General features: G+C 50.0%; 2 protein-coding genes across 2 annotated transcripts in view; both read right to left on the reverse strand.

Annotated features, from left to right (window-relative positions):
• The window catches only part of LOC144325188 (2-acylglycerol O-acyltransferase 3-like), a 97,716-nt gene that overhangs the window by 8,001 nt on the left and 64,916 nt on the right, over positions 1-24,799 (reverse strand). The window lies entirely within an intron of this gene.
• On the reverse strand, positions 1,281-17,023 carry LOC114582882 (2-acylglycerol O-acyltransferase 3-like). Its single transcript, XM_028704229.2, has 7 exons — positions 16,921-17,023; positions 15,544-15,651; positions 6,162-6,232; positions 5,787-5,991; positions 4,094-4,265; positions 2,197-2,399; positions 1,281-1,635 (listed from the first exon to the last, which is right to left on the reverse strand). Exons 1-7 carry the CDS (start codon positions 16,985-16,987, stop codon positions 1,481-1,483), a joined length of 981 nt encoding a protein of 326 aa, XP_028560062.2. The 5' UTR covers positions 16,988-17,023; the 3' UTR covers positions 1,281-1,480.

A 24,799-nucleotide genomic window follows, 5' to 3' on the forward strand; every position in this document is an offset into this window, starting at 1 on the left:
AGAACAAAGGACAATAGTCCCACTTCACGGAACACAAACATCCTGTCTCCGTCACTTCCCACTCTGTGGAGTCAAAGCATACACCGTCATGTAAAAGACAACAATCCCATGACTGCAGTCATGGAGCAGGAATTCTAACAGGGCCATGGCCTGCTTCTCTGGCTGCCGGGCCCTGCAGACCGTGCCTTCATAATGCATGTGTGAATGAGACAACCAGCCTTGGGCTCCGCAGGCGGGCACAAAAAGGGGGTTCGGGCACCTAGGACCCAAAATCAGACACCAGGCATGGCGCCTTTTATTGGAAATGGTGTTGTTACGGTAAAATCTGGGTGCGAGGCTGCTCTGCCACCCAGCTCGTTGGACTAAGTCTGCGGGTCCCTGCGGAGGAAAATGAGCTCAGCCGGAGACAGGAGCAAGCTGCAGAAGATCCAAGTTTATTGCACAACAGGTTCAAGGCGAGATTGCACAGCGAGAAAGGGGTGACATGAACTTTTAAAACTTCCCTCCATGTCCCAGAAGACAGTGCAAAATACATCACAGTTACATCATGAATACATTAAGAAGAGGTTGGGTTACACTGGATTAACATATGGAGGAGGGAGGGGGGAATATGCAGAGCTGGAGATATGCACAGATAAGCACATCCTGAGTACCGGTGATGAGAAGACAATGGTCCAAGTATGCATAGTCTGCCACCTGGCATTGCCCAGAGGAAAGGCTTGGCAGAGTGATTTGGGGTCTTCCTGAGAGTACGTGGCACCTCGCTTGAGGGATTATGGAGGACAGGGGAGGTGTCATGGAGTCCTAGAGAAACTGAGCCGCTTGGCGCCAAAAGCAAGAAAATCGGTGTTGTGGTTGATTCTATATGAATTTTTAAAGATTTTAGCCCATTTTATATTGACAATTGAAGTTGGAAACAAAATGGATACATTGTAGTGAGATTTGACACTTTTATGGGTTCACAAGTTTCGATTCCATTGTTCTCCCAGCAGGGAGCCGTCAGCAGCTTGACAAGAGGTTAAATGAGGCGTGCAGGAGCTCGCTGAGCTAGCTCTGCAAGGCGAATGCATGGTTCTGATTGGGTAGAACGCACCCATTCAAAAAATAGGAAATACAACTTTATACGGTCTACCCATAGTAAAAATAAAGCGGGAGGCGAGGCATAAGACGTTTGGGCTTATTTCGCCCGTAATAGCGGATCAGTGTAGGAAAGGGGGGGGAAAGGCACTTTATTTATGGGGCTTGGGGTAAAGTGTGGTGCTTGTGCAATGGTGTGGGGGCTGAGGGGTCCATGTGGGGCTGGGTGCCCTTAAGGTCATGGCCTCGGACCCTCTGGTGACCAGCGGAAGGGTGAAGAAGACATGCCCCCCTTCCGTATCACTGTGTACAGATGGGGATGGGGGGGCAAAGACTCCCGTGTGTCTCCCCCCATCACAACCTTGTGTCCCCTGATGCTGCTTCGGGTCAAGTCTGGGTCCCTCTAGGTGACGAGGAGCTGCTGGGAGGCCGGGAGGCCGCAGGATTCTTTATGGGTGTCAAAGAGCTCCTTCAGGGCCTCAACGTAGAGAGCGTGGAAGCTGTTCACCTCGTCCTCGGTGGGGCGCGGGCGGAGCGGGACCGGGATAGGCTTCCCCACTGCAGGAAGGAGAAGAAGCATGGGCGGTTGGGGGGTCTGCTCTGCCCCTCGCCCCCCACCCATGGCAGCCAGGGCCTCCCCACCCCAGCAGCTTTGCACCCTGGCTTGGGATTCAGGGGTGGGTTCATTGCAGGAATTGAATGGACCCTCGAGGGTCATCCAGCCCAACCCTATGCAATGCAGGAATCCCTGAATGGGGCCAACCAACCTCAGCTTAGAAACCTCCAAGGAAGGGGAGAAGGAAGTCGGTGTGTGTGTGTGGGTGTGCACGCACGCAAGCAAACGCAGCTCCCTCCATAGCAAGCCCCATAAAACGAGGCGGCTCGTTTGATTTCTGCATTGCAGAGGGGTTGGGCTAGATGACCCTTGGGGGTCCCATTCAACTCCACAGGTCTCCAATTCAGTTCTAAGAGAGGGCAAAAGGGAGATGCACCAGAACATGCTGTTTTGTATGATGCTGAAGAGTTTATGGCTCTTTGCAATCAGGTTGGTGAGTTGGGGGGATTTTGGGGTGCAGGGCGAAGGCTAAGGAAGGAACGGGGAGCCTTGTGGGTCCTTACCCACCACCGTGAGGGGGACAGCCATAGGCTGGATCCCCCAGGAGCGGCTGGAGAAGAGGCCCCTCCCGCTGAAGAGACAAGGGGCGAAGCCGATCAGCTGCTTGAAACCGAGCTGGAAGCGGCGAGCGAAGCTGCCCTCGGGGAACCGGATCTGTCGGTAAATGTCGTTCTCCCCAAAGGTGTAAACGGGCACCAGGTCAGCCCTGCGAGGAGGAAGAGATGGATGATGTTACTTTCTGTTTTGAGAGAGGAAGAGACAGCATGTCGGTGCGCTCTCCCGGGTCGTTCATTTATTTTGCTGATGTACAATAAATCGCTTCTTAGAAGAAGAAGAAGAAGAAGAGTTTGGATTTGATATCCTGCCTTTCACTCCCTTTAAGGAGTCTCAAAGCGGCTCACATTCTCCTCTACCTTCCTCCCCCACAACAAACACTCTGTGAGGTGAGTGGGGCTGAGAGGTCACCCAGCAGTTGCACCTAATCTGGTTGCCCGGGGCAATGGCCTTGGTCCAAGTCACATCATTTGGCGGTTTAAATGGCAATGGTGAAGGACAGCGACCAGAGCAATGTACAGCGCTGGGTGATCGACAGCGGAGCCAGTCATCATCTGCTGCCATCTGGTGGCCAAATGCGGAACTGCAGAGCCGTTTCTGAAGGAAAAACAGTCACTCTTGCCGGTGGATCCAAGAGACAACTGACAACTGTTGGCTCTGTTTTTGTTCCTTTTTTGCAGGCTGAACTGGAAGCATTTGTGGTCCTAGGGATGGAATGCTGTCTTCTTTAGTTAGAGATGGGTTTAAGGTTTGCTTTGAGAATAATGCATGCTCTGTTTCCAGGGGTGGGAACCAGTTAGTCAGTGTTGAATGTCAGAACAGGCTATTCTGGAAACATCTCAAGCAGGTAAGGGTAACACTGGGTCAGCACAGGCACAGTGTGCAAATGTTCCCACTCACTATATGTGTCATCATTTGTGGCACAGGAAGATGTCCCCCTGCAATTGGGGATATGTGAGAAAAATACCAGGGTGCATTGAGGGGTGCAAAATGAAGTCATGTGCCAAGTTCCTGGATTGCAGAGCATGCAAGAAGGCAAAGGTAAAAACGTGCAGTTATCCTAGATCTGACAGGGTAACCAAGAAACCTTTTGAGTTGGTTCATGTAGATATTTGTGTGCTGGATGCCAAAGCACTCAGCTGTTCACAGTCGAAACAGACGTTCAGCAGAACAGGTTATGGCTCATAACTCACAGATGGAATGTCAGGTCAGGGAGAGCATATAATCCAACCAAGAACCTTGCGAGATAGGCTAGGCTGTGGGAAGTCCAGGACCTTAGCATATGGAATTCGCGGCCTGTTATACATTAAGAGAAAACTTAATTGAGGAAAAGAGAAGGTCCCAACGAAGGAGGAGTGGCTTTTGAAAGACATGGACCAGGCAGAAATAGCAAAGCTCACAGCAAAATTAAGAGATCAGAATGATTAACTTTTTACAGAAGGGTGGAGCCCATTTGTGGATTACTTAAAAAACATTACAGTCAAATGAAATCACGGACAGAACTCGAGATAAAAGCAGCAGAAGAAAAATGACAAAATAATTGTACTAATTTTTTTGTAATAGATGAAGATACAGCACAGTAGCTTTGAGTAAAAACACTGTGTAGGTGGGAAGCCAACTTATGGAACAGTGGAATTATTTGTTATAAAGGTTACTGTGAAAACGTAAGAAAAATGTAATAAAAAATTACACAACAAGGAAGGGCAAGGACCTTCAGTTCTTGCAATTGCTTCATTGGGGCAAAATCCACCAGGAAACACTGCCATGCTCACTAGGCTGAGATATTGCTGACCTGTGCCTAACATGCCCCCCCGGACCCCCCTCTTGCCCCCTCGGTGCCCTTACCCGTGTTGCAGTGCCAGGCGCACGAAGCCCTTCCTCCTTTGAAGGAGGATGCGATGCTCTCCGGGGGCGCTGTCCAGCGACTCGGACGCACCCCCCACCACGATGACCACCGCGTGCCCGGGGGGGCCGCTCAGGAGGAAGTCCAGGGACCTTTTGTTGACCGGGACCATCCCTGGAAGTGGGAGGAAGCAAACATTCTTGTGGGTGTGAAACATCTCCAGGGGTTCCCTGCTTTACAGGGGGTTGGACTAGAGGACCCTCACGATTCTCCTCCAACTCTGAAATTCTGTGAGTCTATTGAAGGGCAAAGGGGTCGCTGGCAAAGGATCAGCGCGTCTGGAAGTGGTTGGAGGAGAGACGGTGGCTAACCGATTGAGGTTGAATCCTGACAAGACAGAAGTACTGTTTTGGGGGGCAAAGGGGGCGGGCAGGTGTGGGGGACTCCTTGGTCCTGAATGGGACAACTGTGCCCCTGAAAGACCAGGTGCGCAGCCTGGGAGTCATTTTGGACTCACAGCTGCCCATGGAGGCACAGGTCAATTCTGTGTCCAGGGGGGCTTTCTCCCAGCTCCACCTGGGACGCAGGATGAGACCCTACCTGCCCGCGGACTGTCTCGCCAGAGTGCTGCATGCTCTGGCTATCTCCTGCTTGGACTACTGCCATGTGCTCTATGTGGGGCTACCTTTGAAGGTGACCCGGAAACTACAACTAATGCAGAATGCGGCAGCTAGAATGGTGACTGGGAGACCACATAACACCGGTCCTGAAACACCTACATTGGCTCCCAGTACATTTCTGAGCACAATTCAAAGTGTTGGTGCTGACCTTTAAAGCCCTAAACGGCCTCATTCCTGTATACCTGAAGGAGCTTCTCCACCCCCATCGTTCAGCCTGGATATTGAGGTCCAGAGCCAAGGGCCTTCTGGCGGTTCCCACCCTGCGAGAAGTGAAGCTACAGGGCAGAGGGCCTTCTCAGCAGTGGCGCCCGCCCTGTGGAACGATCTCCCATCAGATGTCAAAGAGAAAAACAATTACCGTAGATTACGGTGTATTAGGGAACTGGGCGTATAAGATGACCCCCTAAATTGGCCACTCCACACCGGGAGGAAGCCGCCCAGCAAAACCGGCTTAGCATCGCTGGGCAGCTTCCTCCCGGCGCAGAGCCCGCTGCCCACTGCCGCTGCCCAGGAAACCCATACCCAGCGTATAAGACAACCTCTGACATTTTAGAGAATTTTCCGGTGTTAAAAAGTCGTCTCATATGCCAGAATCTACAGTATCTGACTTTTAGGAGACATCTGAAGGGTGCCCTGTTTAGGGAAGTTTTTAATGTTTGGTGTTTTATCGTGTCTTTAATATTCTGTTGGAAGCCACCCAGAGTGGCTGGGAAAACTCAGCCAGATGGGCGGGGTATAAATAATAATTATCATCATCATCATCATCATCACCATCATCATTTGCACAAACAAACGCCCCTTTTCATTTGCATAGGAATGAAGAATGGAAGGAAAAACAGACATTCTTGCTGGGGAATTCTATTCCCAGGGGCTCTGGGAGGGCATTCCTGAGAGTGGGGTGGTTCCTCCCATTTGATGGGCCAGGCAGGGTTCTTGAAGATGGTCCTTAGGGGAGGGGCCACCCCACTTCCCCACTTCCCCACCCCCCAACCATTCCTCTCTCTGTTGGCCTCACCTGAGCTCATCATGTAGTCCCGGAAGACAGGCATGCGGAAGAGCCCTGCAAGGAGGGCCAGGCTGGGACGGAGGCCAGGGAAGGTGCGGGAAAAGCCCGTGGCCTCAGTGCAGAAGACAGAAAAGGCCCCCGTGCAGAGGATCCCGTGGGGGTGGGAGCCCAGGACGTAGTTCCGCGTCGGGGGCAGCTCGGCCGTCTTCACCAGCTGCAAGGCAAGAGGGACGAGGCCTTTGGCATTTACGGTAGACCCCCACCTGCATGTCAGAGGCAGTGCGCAGATTCCATGGCCAGCAGCCTTTGACGGCCGCCACCTCCTCCTTCTCCGTGATCTGGTCTCCAGGGGTTCCAGAGACCCTGCCAGCCCCCTTCTCATACCTTGATGGGGAAATAATCCCGGTGGAGCTCCCAGACTCTCCAGCGCCTCATCCAGTCACAGCGGCGCCCACCTGCGAAGACAAGGGTTCAGGCAGGGGATGAAGTCAGAGAATTGTGGGGTTGGAAGGGGACCCCCAGGAGTCATCCAGCCCAACCCCCTGCAATGCAGGAATCGCAGCTGAGGAATCCCTGGCAGGTGACCACCCAACCTCTGCTTAAAAATTCATTTAATTATGACGTGTTGATGTTCAATTTTAGTGTTTATTATTGGATTCCAATGGATTATTGCATATTGCTTTACTTGGTATAAATTATTTTAAAATTATTGTGACTTTTTATTTAGGATCTGATTGTTACTATTAATACTTGATGTTTTATTATTATTGTGTGTGTGTGTGTGTGTGTGTGTGTGTGTTGGAAGCTGCCCAGAGTGGCTTGTGCAGCCCAGCCAGATGGGCAGGGTATAAATAAAATTATAATCAATCAATCAATAACAAGGAGCAAAATGATGCTTGGGGTCCCTTCCAACTCTGATTCTATGCTCCTGAAGGTAGGAGTCTATCAATTGATGAAGATGATCATCCATATGTCATAGACCAAATAGAGCAAACAGCACGCAGACCTAGTGTTGGGAGGAAAAAATCCTTAAATAAGAGACACGGGGGAATGATTAATGGACTTCAATGTCTGTACACTAATGCGCAAAGCATGGGAAATAAACAAGATGAGCTTGAGCTCTTGGTACAGCAGGACTCTCCTGTGTGAGTGTCTGAGGGCCCTGCTCTTGCCGCTTGTCATCTACCTGGCCCAGGGCGGGGCCTGAAGCCTCACAGGGACTGCTGCGCTCTGCTGCCCAGGAGGACTCTCCTGTGTGAGTGTCTGAGGGCCCTGCTCTTGCCGCTTACCATCTACCTGGCCCAGGGCGGGGCCTGAAGCCTCATAAGGACTTCTGCGCTCTGCTGCCCAGGAGGACTCTCCTGTGTGAGTGTCTGAGGGCCCTGCTCCTGGCACTCACCACCTGGCCCAGGGCGGGGCCTGACAGGCCTCACAGGGACTGCTGCGTTCTGCTGCCCAGGAGGACTCTCCTGTGTGAGTGTCTGGGGGCCCTGCTCCTTCCTGCCACTCACCATCTGGCCCAGGGCAGGGCCTGACGGGCATCACTAGGACAGTTGCTGTTACTGCTGGAGGGGTGCAGAGTGCTTTTAAAATGTTTTTGTTTGTTTGTTTGTTTGTTTAAATTTCTTTTGAATTTTTTGTAAGTGGGGGTGGGTGGGGGTGGGATGGATGTTTATTGGGCCTGGGAATTTGTTTGATTTTATGTTTTTGTAATTTTTACTGTTTTTTGTTTGTATTGTTTTATTGGTTGTTTTTTTTAAGGTGTTATTTTGTTCTTAAGGGGAGAGGTCAGGGCTGCTGGGGAGTAGGTCCCAGCCCACAAAATGGCTGGGGCATGTTCCACAGGGGGGAATGCACTGGGACAACCAATCTCGGTGATCACGGGTAGGAGGAGGAGTTACGCTAAGACCAGACCATGTCATTACAGAGGAGGCAGGTTTAGTCGTTGTCTGAGGACTATCCCTGCCTCCGGGTCTGGTCCTGACCGGATGGATACTAGAATCAGCAAGGGATACCCACATGACCTGAAGGTGCTGCTGTGCAATGCCAGGTCAATGACTCATAAGACCACTGCCATCCATGACTTGATCATGGATGGAGGACTTGACCTGGCATGTGTGACAGAGACTTGGTTGGATGAAGCAGATGGGCCTGTCCTTGCCGCTGCTTGTCCACCAGGTTTCTCTTACGCACAGCAACCCAGGTCATGTGGGCGGGGAGGGGGGGTGCAGTGATTTTTAGGAAGTCATTAGTCTGCACCAGGCGTCCTATTGGGAAGACCCAGTTCTCTGAGTGCATGTTCTGGAAGTTGGGCAATAGGGGCAGTACAGGATTCCTTTTGGTGTACCGACCTCCCCGCTGCACCAAGGATTCCCTGCCCGAGCTGCTTCAGGTCGTGGCGGATGTTCTCCTGGAGACACCTAGCTTGGTTGTCCTGGGGGAATTTAACATCCATGCCGACACGACCTTACAAGGGCCGCTCGGGACTTCGTGGAAAGCATGGCCTCCATGGGGCTGTCCCTGAATAAGTCTGGCCCAACACATAGCCGCGGACATGCCTTGGACCTGGTGTTTACCTCTATGGATGTTGGTGATCTGACACTAAGTAAAAGCGAAACGAAAAAAGTGCCATGGTCAGATCACTTCCTGGTGCAACTGGACTTCTCTGCGACCCATCCCCTCTGCAGGGAGGTGGGACCAATTCGGATGGTCCGCCCCCGCCACTTAATGGATCCAAATGGTTTCCAGAGAGTGGTAGGGGATGCTTTATCCCATGTTGATGGCCTTTCAGCCGATTCCCTGGTGGCACGCTGGAATGTGGAGTTAACCAGGGCTATTGACTGTTTGGCTCCGAAGCGCCCTCTCCGATTGCATGGAGCCCGGACAGCCCCGTGGTTTTCCATGGAGCTGAGGGCAATGAAACAATCATTGAGACGGCTAGAGCACCGGTGGCGGATAACTCATTCCGAATCTGACCGGACACAGGTTAGAGCTCAACGTCGAGCCTACCAAGTGGCGATAGCGACGGCGAAGAAGAATTTCTTCACCGCCTCTATTGCATCTGCAGAAAACAGCAGCAGGAGACTTTTTCAGGTGGTTCACAATTTAGCGGAACCACCTGCAACATCGGGGCCCAGTACGGGCCACACGTTCTCCTGCAATGATTTTGCAAAGTTTTTTGCAGATAAAATCGCTCAGATTCGGGAAGAAGTAGACTCCACCGTGGGAGCAGGGCCGGGGCGGGAGAGTGCTAGAGTTCTGTCTAGTCAAGTTGAGTGGGATCAATTCCAACCTGTTACCTCCGAGGATGTGGACAGGCTGCTTGGACGAGTGAAACCAACCACCTGTCTCCTGGATCCTTGCCCATCCTGGCTTATAAAAGCTAGTCGGGAAGGACTGGGCGATGGACTTCGTGGAGTGGTGAATGCTTTCCTCCGTGAGGGAGCCTTCCCAGACCCGCTGAAAGAGGCGGTTATTAAACCGCTTCTTAAAAAACCATCTTTAGATGCGGCCACGATGGCCAATTATCACCCAGTCTCAAATCTTCCATTCTTGGGCAAGGTGATTGAGCGAGCGGTTGCCGAACAACTCCAGGCACGCCTGGAAGAAGCGGACCATTTGGATCCCTTCCAGTCGGGATTCAGGCCTCATCATGGGACTGAAACTGCCTTGGTCGCACTGGTTGATGATCTCCGGCGGGCTAGGGACAAAGGTGAGAGCTGTTTCCTAGTTCTGCTGGATCTCTCAGCGGCGTTTGATACTATCGACCATAACATCCTTCTGGACCGTCTTCAGGGGCTGGGAGCTGGAGGCACTGTTATACAGTGGTTCCGCTCCTTCCTCCTGGGCCGTGTTCAGAAAGTGGTGGTGGGGGATGAGTGTTCAGACCCCTGGGCTCTCACTTGTGGGGTGCCTCAGGGTTCCGTCCTCTCCCCCATGCTTTTCAACATCTACATGAAGCCGCTGGGAGAGATCATCAGGGGGTTTGGGCTGGGTGTTCATCAGTATGCAGATGATACCCAGCTCTACCTCTCTTTTAAATCAGAACCAGTGAAGGCAGTGAAGGTCCTGTGTGAGTGCCTGGAGGCGGTTGGAGGTTGGATGGCGGCTAACAGATTGAGGTTGAATCCTGACAAGACAGAAGTACTGTTTTTGGGGGACAGGACGCGGGCAGGTGTGGAGGATTCCCTGGTCCTGAATGGGGTAACTGTGCCCCTGAAGGACCAGGTGCGCAGCCTGGGAGTCATTCTGGACTCACAGCTGTCCATGGAGGCACAGGTCAAATCTGTGTCCAGGGCAGCTGTTTACCAGCTCCATCTGGTACGTAGGCTGAGACCCTATCTGCCTGCGGACTGTCTCGCCAGAGTGGTGCATGCTCTGGTTATCTCCCGCTTGGACTACTGCAATGCGCTCTACGTGGGGCTACCTTTGAAGGTGACCCGGAAACTACAACTAATCCAGAATGCGGCAGCTAGACTGGTGACTGGGAGCGGCCGCCGAGACCATATAACACCGGTCTTGAAAGACCTACATTGGCTCCCAGTAAGTTTCCGAGCACAATTCAAAGTGTTGGTGCTGACCTTTAAAGCCCTAAACGGCCTCGGTCCAGTATATCTGAAGGAGCGTCTCCACCCCCATCGTTCTGCCCGGACACTGAGGTCCAGCTCCGAGGTCCTTCTGGCGGTTCCCTCACTGCGAGAGGCCAAGTTATAGGGAACCAGGCAGTGGGCCTTCTCGGTAGTGGCACCCGTCCTGTGGAACGCCCTCCCATCAGATGTCAAAGCGATAAACAACTACCTGACATTCAGAAGACATCTGAAGGCAGCCCTGTTTAGGGAAGTTTTTAATGTCTGACACTGTATTGTTTTTGCTATTTGGTTGGAAGCTGCCCAGAGTGGCTGGGGAAACCCAGCCAGATGGGCGGGGTACAAATAATAAATTATTATTATTATTATTATTATTATTATTATTATTATTATTATTATTAACTAAATATGACATAATAGGCATCACTGAAACCTGGTGGGATAAGTCCCACGATTAGAATGTAATAATGGAGGGATACAATCTATTTCAGAGAAACAGACCAGACAAGAAAGGAGGAGGAGTGGCGTTATATGTCAGGGATGTGTATACCTGTGAAGAGATCCAAGATTTAGAACCTCAAAGCCAAAGTGAGAGCATTTGGGTCAAAATTAAGGGAGAGAAGAATAACAGAGACCTCATTGTGGGAGTTTACTATAGATCCCCAAGCCAAACGGAGGACATAGATGATGCCTTCCTGGAACAGATGGCCAAGCATGCAAAAGGAAGGGAGATAGTAGTAATGGGGGACTTCAATTATCCGGATATTTGTTGGATGTCAAACTCAGCCAAGAGCATAAGGTCAAACAGATTCCTCACTGCCCTTGCAGACAACTTCATTGTCCAGAAAGTGGGAGAAGCAACAAGAGGAACAGCCATTTTAGATCTGGTCCTAACCAATGTTGAGGACCTGGTTAGTGGGGTAGAAGTGGAAGGATCATTAGGCGTGAGTGATCATGCTCTTCTGAAGTTTACTATACAGCGGAAAGGAGCAGCCAAGCATACTAGGACTCAATTTCTTGACTTTAAGAAAGCCGACTTCATAAAACTTAGGGAAGTGCTGGGTGAGATCCCATGGACAGTAATACTAAAAGGAAAGGGAGTTCATGATGGCTGGGAGTTTGTTAAGAGGGAGATAGTAAAAGCACAACTTCAGGCAATACCAATGAGACGGAGACATGGAAGGTGCCTAAAGAAGCCAGGGTGGCTATCTAAAGAACTTTTAACTGAGTTAAGATTAAAAAAGGATGTGTACAAAAAATGGAAAAGGGGGGAAACCACCAAAGAGGAATTCAAACTAATAGGCAGCACGTGTAGACACAAAGTCAGAAAAGCTAAACCACAGAATGAACTCAGGCTTGCTAGAGAGGTTAAAAGCAACAAAAAAGGCTTTTATGGGTATGTCCGGAGCAAAAGGAACAACAAAGAAACAGTGGGGTCACTCAGAGGAGAAGATGGTGAAATGCAAACAGGGGACACAGAAAGGGCTGAACTCCTCAATGCCTTCTTTGCCTCAGTCTTCTCCGATAAAGAAAACAATGCCCGACCTGAAGAATTTGGAGCAAATGATTCAGCAGAGGAAACACAGCCCAGAATAACTAAGGAGGTAGTACAAGAATACTTGGCTAGTTTAGATGTATTCAAGTCTCCAGGGCCAGATGAACTGCATCCAAGAGTATTAAAAGAACTGGCAGATGTGATCTCAGAACCACTGGCAGTCATCTTTGAGAATTCCTGGAGAACAGGCGAAGTCCCGGCAGACTGGAGGAGGGCAAATGTTGTCCCTATTTTCAAAAAGGGGAAAAGAGAGGACCCAAATAATTATCGCCCAGTCAGTCTGACATCAATACCAGGGAAGATTCTGGAGCAGATCATTAAGCAAACAGTCTGTGAGCACCTGGAAAGGAATGCTGTGATCACCAATAGTCAGCATGGATTTCTGAAAAATAAGTCATGTCAGACTAACCTGATCTCGTTTTTTGACAGAATTACAAGCCTGGTAGATGAAGGGAACGCAGTGGATGTAGCCTACCTTGATTTCAGCAAGGCATTCGACAAGGTGCCCCATGATATTCTTGTAAAGAAGCTGGTAAAATGCGGTCTTGACTATGCTACCACTCAGTGGATTTGTAACTGGCTGACTGACCGAACCCAAAGGGTGCTCATCAATGGTTCCTCTTCATCCTGGAGAAGAGTGACTAGTGGGGTGCCACAGGGTTCTGTCTTGGGCCCGGTCTTATTCAACATCTTTATCAACGACTTGGATGATGGACTCAAGGGCATCCTGATCAAATTTGCAGATGACACCAAACTGGGAGGGGTGGCTAACACCCCAGAGGACAGGATCACACTTCAAAACGACCTTGACAGATTAGAGAACTGGGCCAAAACAAACAAGATGAACTTTAACAGGGAGAAATGTAAAGTATTGCACTTGGGCAAAAAAAAGGAGAGGCACAAATACAAGATGGCGGAAACCTGGCTTGAGAGCAGTACATGTGAAAAGGATCTAGGAGTCTTGGTTGACCACAAACTTGACATGAGCCAACAGTGTGACGCGGCAGCTAAAAAAGCCAATGCAATTCTGGGCTGCATCAATAGGAGTATAGCATCTAGATCAAGGGAAGTAATAGTGCCACTGTATTCTGCTCTGGTCAGACCTCACCTGGAGTACTGTGTCCAGTTCTGGGCACCACAGTTCAAGAGGGACACTGACCAACTGGAACGTGTCCAGAGGAGGGCAACCAAAATGGTCAAAGGCCTGGAAACGATGCCTTATGAGGAACGGCTAAGGGAGCTGGGCATGTTTAGCCTGGAGAAGAGGAGGTTAAGGGGTGATATGATAGCCATGTTCAAATATATAAAAGGATGTCATCTAGAGCAGTGTTTCCCAACCGGTGTTCCGCGGCACACTAGTGTGCCGCGAGACGTTGCCTGGTGTGCCGCAAGATGTTGCCTGGAGGGAGGCGGGCGAGTCGGGCGGCGAGAGGCAGGGTGGCGGCGGCGAGGAGAGGCCGCCCAGCGCGGGGCTCTCGCCGCCTGCCTGCCTGGCTGCCTGCGTGGCGAGAGCCCCGCGCTGACGTCACGGGGCTGTAACGTGCCCCACATAGGCACACGCGGGGCGGCGAGCGAGCTCCCTCCCACATCCCATTGCCGCTCGCTTCGGCCGGCCTACTGGGCTGTCGCAGGCGGAAGGCCTGCGCATGCGTGAGGTTTTCGCGCCTTCGGGATTCCCTTCACGCCTTCCTCCTCCCGGGTCCTTGAGAGCGCGGGAAGCGGCAGCGCGAGACCGGCGTTGAGCCTGGTAGGTATTGCGCTTGCCAAGGCAGTCATTTGGGAAATGAAAACTTGCAAAGCAAGCAACCAGTTCAATCTGAAGTACGTGTATGCTTAATATCCTGTATCTGAAACCTGTTCTGCCCCCTCCCCCACACTTGGTGCCATTTTCATCTACACATGCAGCAGAGTAAGTTGACCCAGAATAGTACCAATTCAGATGGCAGATGGGAGAATGACAGTGCTGAATGCTTTCCCAGGTAGAACAGTCCCTGCAAATAAAAACCTAGCATATTTGGAAGAGGGATGCTAGCCTAACCATTACCTTCTATGCTGTTACTATTTTTTTATTTTTTTTTACATAAGTAAAAAGTGACCTTTCCCCATCTGGCATGGTGGTGTGCCTCGAGATTTTTTTCATGAAACAAGTGTGCTTTTGCCCAAAAAAGGTTGGGAAACACTGATCTAGAGGAGGGAGAAAGGTTGTTTTCTGCTGCTCCAGAGAAGCGGACACGGAGCAATGGATCCAAACTACAAGGAGTGCCAAGGAGTGTGGTGGAGTCTCCATCTTTGGAGGTCTTTAAGCAGAGGCTTGACAACCATATGTCAGGAGTGCTCTGATGGTGTTTCCTGCTTGGCAGGGGGTTGGACTCGATGGCTCTTGTGGACTATTCCAACTCTATGATTCTATGATTCTATGTTATATTTTGGGGAAGGTTCTTTTGATTCGTGTCAATTACAGGATTTCGTGTGTATTTTTATAGCAAAATTTAATAAATAATGATAAATACATAAATAAATGCAGCTGATTTTTCTGCCCTCCATACAGAGAGAGAGAGAGAGAGAGAGAGATGAAATGCCTTCTGCCATTGTGTCATTTATTGGAAGCTGTCTTGGAAAATAGATAACAGTAAATAGCATTGAGGAAAACAGGTCTGGGATGGTCGCAAGCTGCCCCAGGGGAAGGGGGTGAGTTGGAGGAAGAGGGGCAGGGTGAGGCAGCAGCTCCAGCTGTGTGGGTCTGGGTGTGGGGCTCAGCACCCTTCTCAGACAAGGAGAGGCGCCTTACACCTGCCCTCCGGGTAGGGTTGGGGGCAGTGCCGGATTTACCTATAAGCTAAACAGGCTATAGTTTAGGGCCCCAGTCCCTTGGGGGCCCCCCAAAAATTAAAGGAAAAAACCCTGGATGTACATTTCCGAAATATAAGATAAAAAACAAATAAAATAAAGCCTACCTACAGCAACAGTGTTTTGTGTTGTGTAGGCTCCTGTGATGTAAGTCATGGGCCCCGCCTTCTAGCCTGTTCCCTAAAATATCCCTGATTCGCTCATTTCTATATATAGGGTACCTACGATCCGCATCTGGGACGCGGGTGGCGCTGTGGGTTAAACCACTGAGCCTGGGACTTGCTGATCAGAAGGTCGGCGGTTCGAATCCCCGCGACGGGGTGAGCTCCCATTGCTCGGTCCTAGTTCCTGCCAACCTAGCAGTTCGAAAGCACATCAAAGTGCAAATAGATAAATAGGTACCACTCCAGCGGGAAGGTAAACAGCATTTCCATGCGCTGCTCTGGTTCACCAGAAGTGGCTTATTCATGCTGGGCACATGCCGGTTCCCTTGGCCAATAAAGCGAGATGAGCGCCGCAACCCCAGAGTCGGCCACGACTGGACCTAATGGTCAGGGGTCCCTTGACCTTTACCTTACGATCTGCATGGACTGGTTGCATGGCTTGAGATACTTATTAGGTCCGTCAATTACCTTATAGCATATATTCAACACAAAAAAACAGTGACCATTTGTTGTGGACAAAGGACAGCTGGACATATAAAGGGCCCCATCACCTTCAGTAGCTTAGGGCCTCATCAAACCCCAATCCGGCCCTGGTTGGGGGGAATCGAACTCACCTCTCTCTGGCGTATCCCAGTCGAAGATCCACCAGGCAAAATACAGGACGCTGATAGGCCAGAAAGAGGTGAAGAGCAGGTAGACCAGGAGAACGGAGAAGAAGGCACCTGGGGGGGGCGGGGACAAGAGGGAAGAAGTCCAGGAGATTCTGTGGATTCTTGTTTTTATGTTGTATGCTGGATATGTGATTGCAAAATTCTGATTTGAAAAACCAAATAAATTATTTTTTTAAAAAATGAAACCAATATCGCAATGTGGACATCAAACTGGTTGTGGATGATATATCAATATATCGCCCAACTCTACCCACAAGCAGCGCTGGGATTCAGAGGCCCTGCCTTGGACCACAACCCCAATTTCACGGGACCCCCGAGGATGTGATCTGAAGCCTCCCTAAACCCAGAAGAACCTGTTAGGTTGGAAGGGGCACCCCAGGGTCATCTAGCCCAACCCCCTGAGGTGCTGACTCCCTAGTCCAGACTCACCTGGCCCAAAGCTGCTTTGAAAAGAAGAGGGGGTTTGGCTTTTGGGGGAGGGGGTGAAATAAAAAAATAAGGTCTTTTATATATATAATAAATGTTCATAAATGTACCAAGCAAACACGTACATAAATATATAAACCACATGTCTGAAGCTGCACAGGAAAACAGCCCTGGAACCATTTTGACCCCCAAACCGACCAAACGATTTCTCTGCAAGGTCGAAGGAAAATGGAAAAGCCTCCTCATTGTCTTTTCCTTCACAAATCCTGTCTGAAGGGTATGTCTGTGTATGAATAGGGTGAGCCTGTGACCTGGCTCAGGAACTAAGTATTTATCATTACAAAAGACTGGCCAGGCTCCCCAGGGTATCCAATCAAGTGAGCATTAATAGGTGACCTGCCAGACAGGAGATAAACAACACACTCAGATTTTTGTTGTAGACCGCCCTTTCTGTGATGTAGGTGTGATGTTTCTGGGGGGTGGTCTTGAGCTACATCCCTTCTGTGATGTAGGTATGATGTGTCTGGGGGTGGTCTTGGACTCCAGGGCTGGCAATTTAAAATATGAGGGTGGGCACACCTTTGTTCAGGGTCCTCCTCCTCCTCCTACGTGTGGGGAGTGAGGACCCTGTTGCAAGAGTTCAATAAAGATCAGGCTTACTAGCTGCTTTGCTTCTCAATATTCTCTGGTTGGCCTCTGTTCTTTTCTCCAACTGATGGAGAACCTGCAAAGGACTCTCTAAGGGCTCTTGTGTCCCCCATAATGGGAAAAGGGCAGTTTTCCTTTTATTACAGGGGCCTGGCCTGCCAGAGGACCTCCCAAGGGCCATGGTCCCAGGAAGAGGAAGAGGCCACGCTGCCCGTCTCTCCCTCCCCCCCCCAGCTCCCAACTTACCAAAGAAGAAGAAGGTGAGGACCCACTGGAAGACGCTAAGGGCCTCCAGGTGTTTCTTCAGAGCCATCTTCTGACCCTGGGTCTCAGGAAGAGATCCTGGGGGGGAGGAAATCCACAGGGGGGGAGTTGTGGGGGGGGGATCTGCAGCAGGACTCCAGCCAGGAGGGGCCCCTGCCTTGGCAGAAGGGAGAGCGTGAAGACGCAGGTGTGTTCAGCACAGGTGGCCTCTGACCTGCATCCCAAAGCCCAGCTGCTCCCCTTCAGCCTTGCCCTCAGGAAGGGGGCAGCATGTGGGGCAGGAGGAGGAGGAAAGAGGCTCACTCGTCCAGGAGAAGATGTTGTCCTGCCTGTGGCTGCAATGCACAAGTCTCTCTCTGCCACCTGCACTTTGGTAGCCAGGTGAGTTGGCAATAAGGATGCTGCTGGCACCCAGGTGAGGCAAAGGGGACCTGGCTGAGCTCTCCTCCTCCGAAAGGAGACAAGGTGTGTCATTTCATTCCTGACCTTAAAAAGGTCAAGCCCAGTGGCTCCCAAAGTGGGCGTGCCCAGAGGACCTTCAGATTCGCTTCTTTGACTCCCAGCCCTGCCTGTCGCCTGCCTGGCTGGCCCTCGGCTCCCTCCCCTTGGCCCTCATCCCAGGGCCGCCCCGCCCTCTTGGCCCACAAGACAAAGGTTGGGGTGCCAGGATCGATTGCCCCATCTGCCTGCCTCCCTTCTCCAAACCATAGAGGAGATAATCATCATCATCATCAAATTTTATTTATATCCTGCCCTTCCCAGCCAAAGCCGGGCTCAGAGCAGCATAAAATGCCATAAAAAGCAGGGAAGAACCGTTTTCAAAACAACAGACGCATTTCAAAAACAGTGGAACTTACAGTAGAACCATAAAGCGGTATAGTTGGAAGGGACCCCCAGGGGTCATCCAGCCCAACCCCTTGCAAGGCAGGAATCGCAGCTTTGGTGGCTCTAGGGAAAAAAGAATGAGTTGACTTGAGCCGGGGGGTGGGGTGGGGGGTGGGCAGAGGTAGAAATTACGCAAACCTTTTTCTGGCAACGACATTGCTTCCTGCCTCAGGGCAGGGCAGCCTCTCTACAAATTAGCATTTATATATCCCAATACTTTCCTCCAGAAATCTGTAAGCATCAGACATTGCATAAGCATAGGCTTCAAAGAGGCGTATTCTCGTTTTGACACCTCCAGCAACACGTCCTTGTAGATCATACTGATGTATCGGAGCCCAATATTATTTTTGGTTGTGTAAGACGTAGTTTATAATCTAATGGCACATTAGGAAGGTAAAACACTGGTTTACAAATATATATATATCAAAAAATCAAAACAATCCAATGAAAACATGAACACCCACAATTAAAATCCACAAATAAACATCAGGTGCCTGGAGGGCCTTCGGAATTCTGGGACTGTCCCTGGAAAATCAAGACACTTGGAGGGTATGGCAGGAAACTCTTAATCTCAAGGTCGCGGGTTCGAGCCCAAGCTGGGCCAGAGGTTCCTCTTTTTCATTTTTTCATTTTCAATTTTACAAAGAATCAAAATGCAAACATCATATTTCCTTTGACTCCCCCGCCCCCCCTTAGTGGACCCTTAGGTTACAATTTTTGTCCTGCATCTCCTCCCAGAATCCAGTTATTATAAGTCCTTACTCCAATCCATGATTTGAATTTTTACTACACGTTTTCTGTCAAACCTACGAGGGATTGTTGTTGTTTACAATAATTTTTTTTCAAATGCATTTTAAACTCTCCCCATTCTTTATTGCTTCCTGGCTCCCGATTCTTCCGACGAATCCTGCATTGCGGGGGGGGGGGGGGACTAGATGACCCCCCCGAGTTCCCTTCCAGCTCTACAATCCTATCAGTGTTCATAAGTTGCCCATATATAAAATAATAGAATAGCAGAGCTGGAAGGGGAGGGTCATTAGTGTATCCCCCCCCCCTCTGTGCAGAATATTCCTGTGCAATGCAGGAATATTTGGCCCAGCGTGGGGCCCGAACCCATAACCCAGGAATGGGGAGGTGGGTTGGCTGGGGGTGGGGAGAGAGAGGAAAGAGACCCCAGCCAGGAAGAGCAGGGTTTTTAAGGAAGGGGGGGGGAGGAGAGGGGGAAGACTGATTTCCACGTACCGTATTTTTCGCTCCATAAGACGCACTTTTTTCTTCCTAAAAAGTAAGGGGAAATGTCTGTGCGTCTTATGGAGCAAATATGTGGTCCCTGGAGCCGAATTGCCCAGGGGCCAAAAGCAGATCATGCTTCTTTTTTTGAAAGAGGGAAGGGGGTGTTGAAACAAATCCTCTGATCGGCAAGCAATCGGAAGCAAGATAAGGAAGGCTAGAGGTAAAGGAGGCTGCCTGGGAGGGGGGAGGTAAAAGCCCATGGATCCTCAGGATTTTTGCATTGGGTCACCCCAAATTCACCACCAGATCACATAGCATGTCCGTGACTACAGCCTGCACCAAAAAAATCATGCACCCACTGTTTTGTGGGGCCGCAATGCGGCAAAAACGTGGTTACAAAGCACAGATCCACATGGATCCTCAGGATTTTTGCATTGGGTAGTAGCCTTTCAGGCCTTTCCCACGGGTCGCGTGTGCATTGCTCCTGTCAGCGAGCCAAGAAAGTTGCGAGAAGGCTGATCAGCTGGATGCGCTGCTGGCGGCCAGGTCAACTTTTCCTGAGAAGAGGAGAAAGCTTTGTTCCTTTCAGCTACTTTGTGTTATGCTTTGTGTTATACAGCAGAGCTAGTGCATTTTAGGTTTGCATCCTCAAAGAAAGAATTTGGGAAGTCTTGAGGCCTAGTTGGGGTGACCACACACTAATTGGGGTGACCACACAGTCAGGATTTGGGTATCCTGTCCCTTCATTCCTCTTTTATTTTGGACAGCCTTCCGGGGTGCAGTGGCAATTGGCTCATAAATCCACATGGGAGGGATTAAAGAGGCTGGGAAGCACACTCCCTACCATCCCTTTGGCAGGATATGATAAGCCAGCTTTCCACACACCCTATACACATCATGTTCTTAAGCAGAGACACCACCTCCCCTTCTGAAGCCCTTGCCAAGTGCGTCAGGCACGTAGTTAGATTACAGCCAGAAAGAGTTCCTAGTGTGGACTCAGTCACGGTTGTCTGGGCTGGGAAGGTGTGATTACAACGGGAGGTCCCCACATACATCAGATGTTACTGGCGCCCTCAGACTGGTTCACACACAGCCATCCAGTAATTCGGTGAAAAGGGATAGAATGGTTCCATCAAAAAGAATAGTTTCCCAGAGGGCGGAAGCCAAAAATTGGGGCCGTAACTGAGGACTCATTCCGAGGCACAGGGAGGCGGGGCATTCCTCCCAAAGCATCTGTAGGTCCCAGAGTGCAGGCCGTGCAATTGGTTCGGCTTGCAGAATAAGCCCCCATTTCAGCCATTTGCAGCTGTTTATTATTCGTGTTGTGGGCTCCCCACTCCCGCATTAGCTGCTTGGTCACCTGAAGGGGTGTGGGCACACTGACGGCCAGAGGCAGTAAAAATACCCTCATGGCCAAAACCATAGTCACCCACAGCCCTGTCTGCACCATTTGGGCTCAGGGATCTATTTATCTATTACCTAGTAGGTTCTTACCTAGCAGGTGCTTAAGCAGTATGTGGACCAAGAACTCCCAGAAGTGCAAGCTGGATTTCGAAGGGGCAGAGGAACCAGAGACCAAATTGCAAACATGCGCTGGATTATGGAGAAAGCTAGAGAGTTCCAGAAAGACATCTACTTCTGCTTCATTGACTATGCAAAAGCCTTTGACTGTGTCGACCACAGCAAACTATGGCAAGTTCTTAAAGAAATGGGAGTGCCTGATCACCTCATCTGTCTCCTGAGAAATCTCTATGTGGGACAAGAAGCTACAGTTAGAACTGGATATGGAACAACTGATTGGTTCAAAATTGGGAAAGGAGTACGGCAAGGCTGTATTTTGTCTCCCTGCTTATTTAACTTATATGCAGAATTCATCATGCGAAAGGCTGGGCTGGAAGAATCCCAAGCCGGAATTAAGATTGCTGGAAGAAATATCAACCACCTCAGATATGGAGATGACACAACCTTGATGGCAGAAAGTGAGGAGGAATTAAAGAACCTTTTAATGAGGGTGAAAGAGGAGAGCGCAAAATATGGTCTGAAACTCAACATCAAAAAAAGGAAGATCATGGCCACTGGTCCCATCACCTCCTGGCAAATAGGAGGGGAAGAAATGGAGGCAGTAAGAGATTTCACTTTCTTGGGCTCCGTGATCACTGCAGATTGTGACAGCAGTCACGAAATTAAAAGACGCCTGCTCCTTGGGAGAAAGGCGATGGCAAAGCTAGACAGCATCTTAAAAAGCAGAGACATCACCTTGCCAACAAAGGTCCGTATGGTTAAAGCCATGGTTTTCCCAGTAGTGATGTATGGAAGTGAGAGCTGGACCATAAAGAAGGCTGATCGCCGAAGAATTGATGCTTTTGAATTCTGGTGCTGGAGGAGACTCTTGAGAGTCCCATGGACTGCAAGAAGATCACACCTCTCCATTCTTAAGGAAATCAGCCCTGAGTGCTCACTGGAAGGACAGATCCTGAAGCTGAGGCTCCAAGACTTTGGCCACCTCAGGAGAAGAGAAGACTCCCTGGAAAAGACCCTGATGTTGGGAAAGATGGAGGGCACAAGGAGAAGGGGATGACGGAGGACGAGATGGTGGGACAGTGTTTTTGAAGCTACCAGCATGAGTTTGACCAAACTGCGGGAGGCAGTGGAAGACAGGCGTGCCTGGCGTGCTCTGGTCCAGGGGGTCACGAAGAGGCGGACATGACTCAACGACTAAACTATTATTATTATTATTATTATTATTATTATTATTATTATTATTAGTATTAAAGAAGTAGGTTCTTTGGGCCAGGGGGAGGCTTTAGGTAATTCCTGGAGGCTCCGGGTGGAGCTCTACTAGGTGGCAAGATAACGAATCAGGCTGGGGCATAATTCCCTGATTGAATGTCCCACACAAATACACTCCCCTGAAAGAGTGGCGTGAGTCTCGTTCTTGCAGGAGCAACTGGGTGTTCCATTGTGACTGGCAAGGTTTGAAAATCTCATGTTGGAGCAGCTTTTTGATGTGAGCTTGCCGCGTCCCTTCCAGAGTGAAACAGCACCTGGAAAAAATACTTTGACAAAGTTCCCAAAAAACTTTCACTTGCTTTTTTTTAAAAGAAGTTACTCTTAGAGCATGGGGTGGGTAAACTTTGGCCTTCTGGGTTTATGTTGTGGGACTGTAGCTCCTAATTAGCTCCAGGCAGTATGACCAGCAGTTCAGGATGATGCCATAGCAGCCAAGAGATAAGCATGCAAAACTGATGTCCTACTTGCATGAATCTGTACCGCCTTTAGATCTAAGCCGTGCTGTGCTGTTGCTGCAACAGCCTTTAGCAAGAAGAGATGAGATTGAATCATTTGTCGAAACCTTATTCCGTATGCTGAAGAACCATTGTTGCATCAGGGCCGTAGTCTTCCCACACAAAATTATTACTTGAGACAAAGTATTGCCAACCATTCAGCAAAGGATTATCCAGTTTCTGGGACAGTGGGGGGGGCACTGTGTTTGTTTGTTAACGAAGAGGAACACAAAGAAGAATCTGGAACCAGACCCCTTCTGCTGCTAGGCGTGGGGTGGGATACTGTCTAGCAGCTACGGGATTCGCAAATGGTTTGGGCTTCACGATCATGGGGGGTATATTTCTAGCCATGCCTGGGGGGTTATCTTCAGCCCATACCTCAGGATTCATGAGGCGCCAGTGTTCCCTGTTCCAATGTTGACCTCATGGGAACCTGCTTTTGTTATCCTAGCAAGTCTCTTCCTCCCCTCTCAGGGCCATTGCCCCATATGCTCCCGGCTGGCGAGGTGGGGTCCAGGCAGGTCCCCCGGGGGGTGGGGGTGTGCCATGGGTGCCATGGAGGGGGGCGGTTGTAGGAGGGGCTGAGCGGGGGGGGGGGCAAACAGCCTCCTGCCCCTTTTAGGGTTTCAAGGCGAGCGTATTGTTGTAAGAATTCTAAGGTCTCAAATATAAATTAAATGCTCATAAACGTACAAGGCAAACACCTACCTAAGTATATAAACCAGGTGTCTGAAATAGTACAGGGGAGCAATCCTGAAGCCATTTGGACTCTCCCAAATTGACCTCAAATATTCCTCCGCAAGGAGGAAGGAAATGGGGAAAGGCCAAAGGGAATATCTTGTGTCTGTGCTCTGTTTAACCAAAGTCAGCCAAACAGGCTTATTTTTCACATCCACTGACACCAACATGCTTTCTCTATTTTCTTCCTGCACCTTAGTAAGAAGAATGATACATTGAATAGCGACAGCTGTCTGGTTGTGTTTCCTATACATAAAACAAGCATTTCGTTAATAAATGAAGTGGTCTGTTGTGAATTACTGTTAAGGAAAAATCGAGGTGTGAGGCTGCTCAGTCCCCCAGCTGGTCGGGCAGAGCCTGCGGGTCCCTGCAGAATAAAGGAAGGAGTCCAGCCAACCGGAGCAAATAGCTGTAGACCAAAGTTTATTGCACAGTAGGTTCAAAGAGCACATTTTGAACCCCGAGGATGGGGTGACAAAGACTTTTAAAACTTTCCCACCATATCCCAGAATACAGTTCGTACAGCATCATTGCTACATCACTGACATGTCACAAAAGGGGAGGGGTTAACCTTGGCAAACATGTCCAGGCAAGTCCTTGGTACAAGATTATCATAAGCAGACATGGCGGGGCAAGACTCAGGTATAAGATTAGCATGGACAAATATGTCTTAAGTACCCACCACCCAAAAGTACAATAGATGTTCCTTTGCATGTCTGGAGCCTGAGGCGAGTCAGGTGATGAGATTTGGCTTCCCTTGGCTAACAATGAGCCCAGCAATTGTCACCTCTGGGAACTTCCTGGAGTCCTTTTGCAAGGGGAAAAATAGCTTTGGAATGGAGGAAACTGGGAAAGGAGATGATTTTATATTATTTTAAAGCTAGGTAACTTCCCTGAGCTGTCAAGTTGGAAGGATACATTCAGGCATAATATTTGTAATATTTAACTTTAAAGATGTGCCCACCCGTAATTTCCGTAACAGCCCCCATTTTCCGAGTAAGAGCTAGGCCTGCATGTCCAAATGATCTTTTCTCTTGCAGACAGGCAAGCTCCTAGCAGCTCGCCTGGAGGGCAGGTGGGCAGCCCCCTCAAGCCAGTGCCATGGATCCAGGGCCTGTCAGGAGATCGGCCTACACCCGAGTAAGACCCTGGTAGAGAAACATGCCCGACTGGCATGTTCTCTCCCTCCTGATCGATCGTCCGGGAGCTTCAAAAGCTTTCTTCAGCCTGGACCGATGCCAACCGACACCGGCACACTTAGGGATCCGCAGAGTATGCACATCATGCGTAACAGAACTCAGCATTTTGGCTAATCTACTTTATTTACATATAAACACACACGGAGCACTGCAACATGGCTCCCTCTCTCTCCAGCATCAGAGAGCAAAGAGAGAAAGAACAAAGGACAATAGTCCCACTTCACAGAACACAAACATCCTGTCTCCGTCACTTCCCACTCTGTGGAGTCAAAGCATACACCGTCATGTAAAAGACAACAATCCCATGACTGCAATCATGGATCAGGTATTCTAACAGGGCCACGGCCTGCTTCTCTGGCTGCTGCGCCCTGCAGACCTTGCCTTCATAATGCATGTGTGAATGAGACAACCAGCCTTGGGCTCCGCAGGCGAGCACCAAAAGGGGGGTTTGGGCACCAAGGACCCAAAATCAGACATCAGGCATGGCACCTTTTATTGGAAATGGTGTTGTTATGGTAAAAT

The sequence above is a fragment of the Podarcis muralis genome, chromosome 13 (genome assembly GCF_964188315.1).
Source record: "Podarcis muralis chromosome 13, rPodMur119.hap1.1, whole genome shotgun sequence".
Taxonomy (NCBI): domain Eukaryota; kingdom Metazoa; phylum Chordata; class Lepidosauria; order Squamata; family Lacertidae; genus Podarcis; species Podarcis muralis.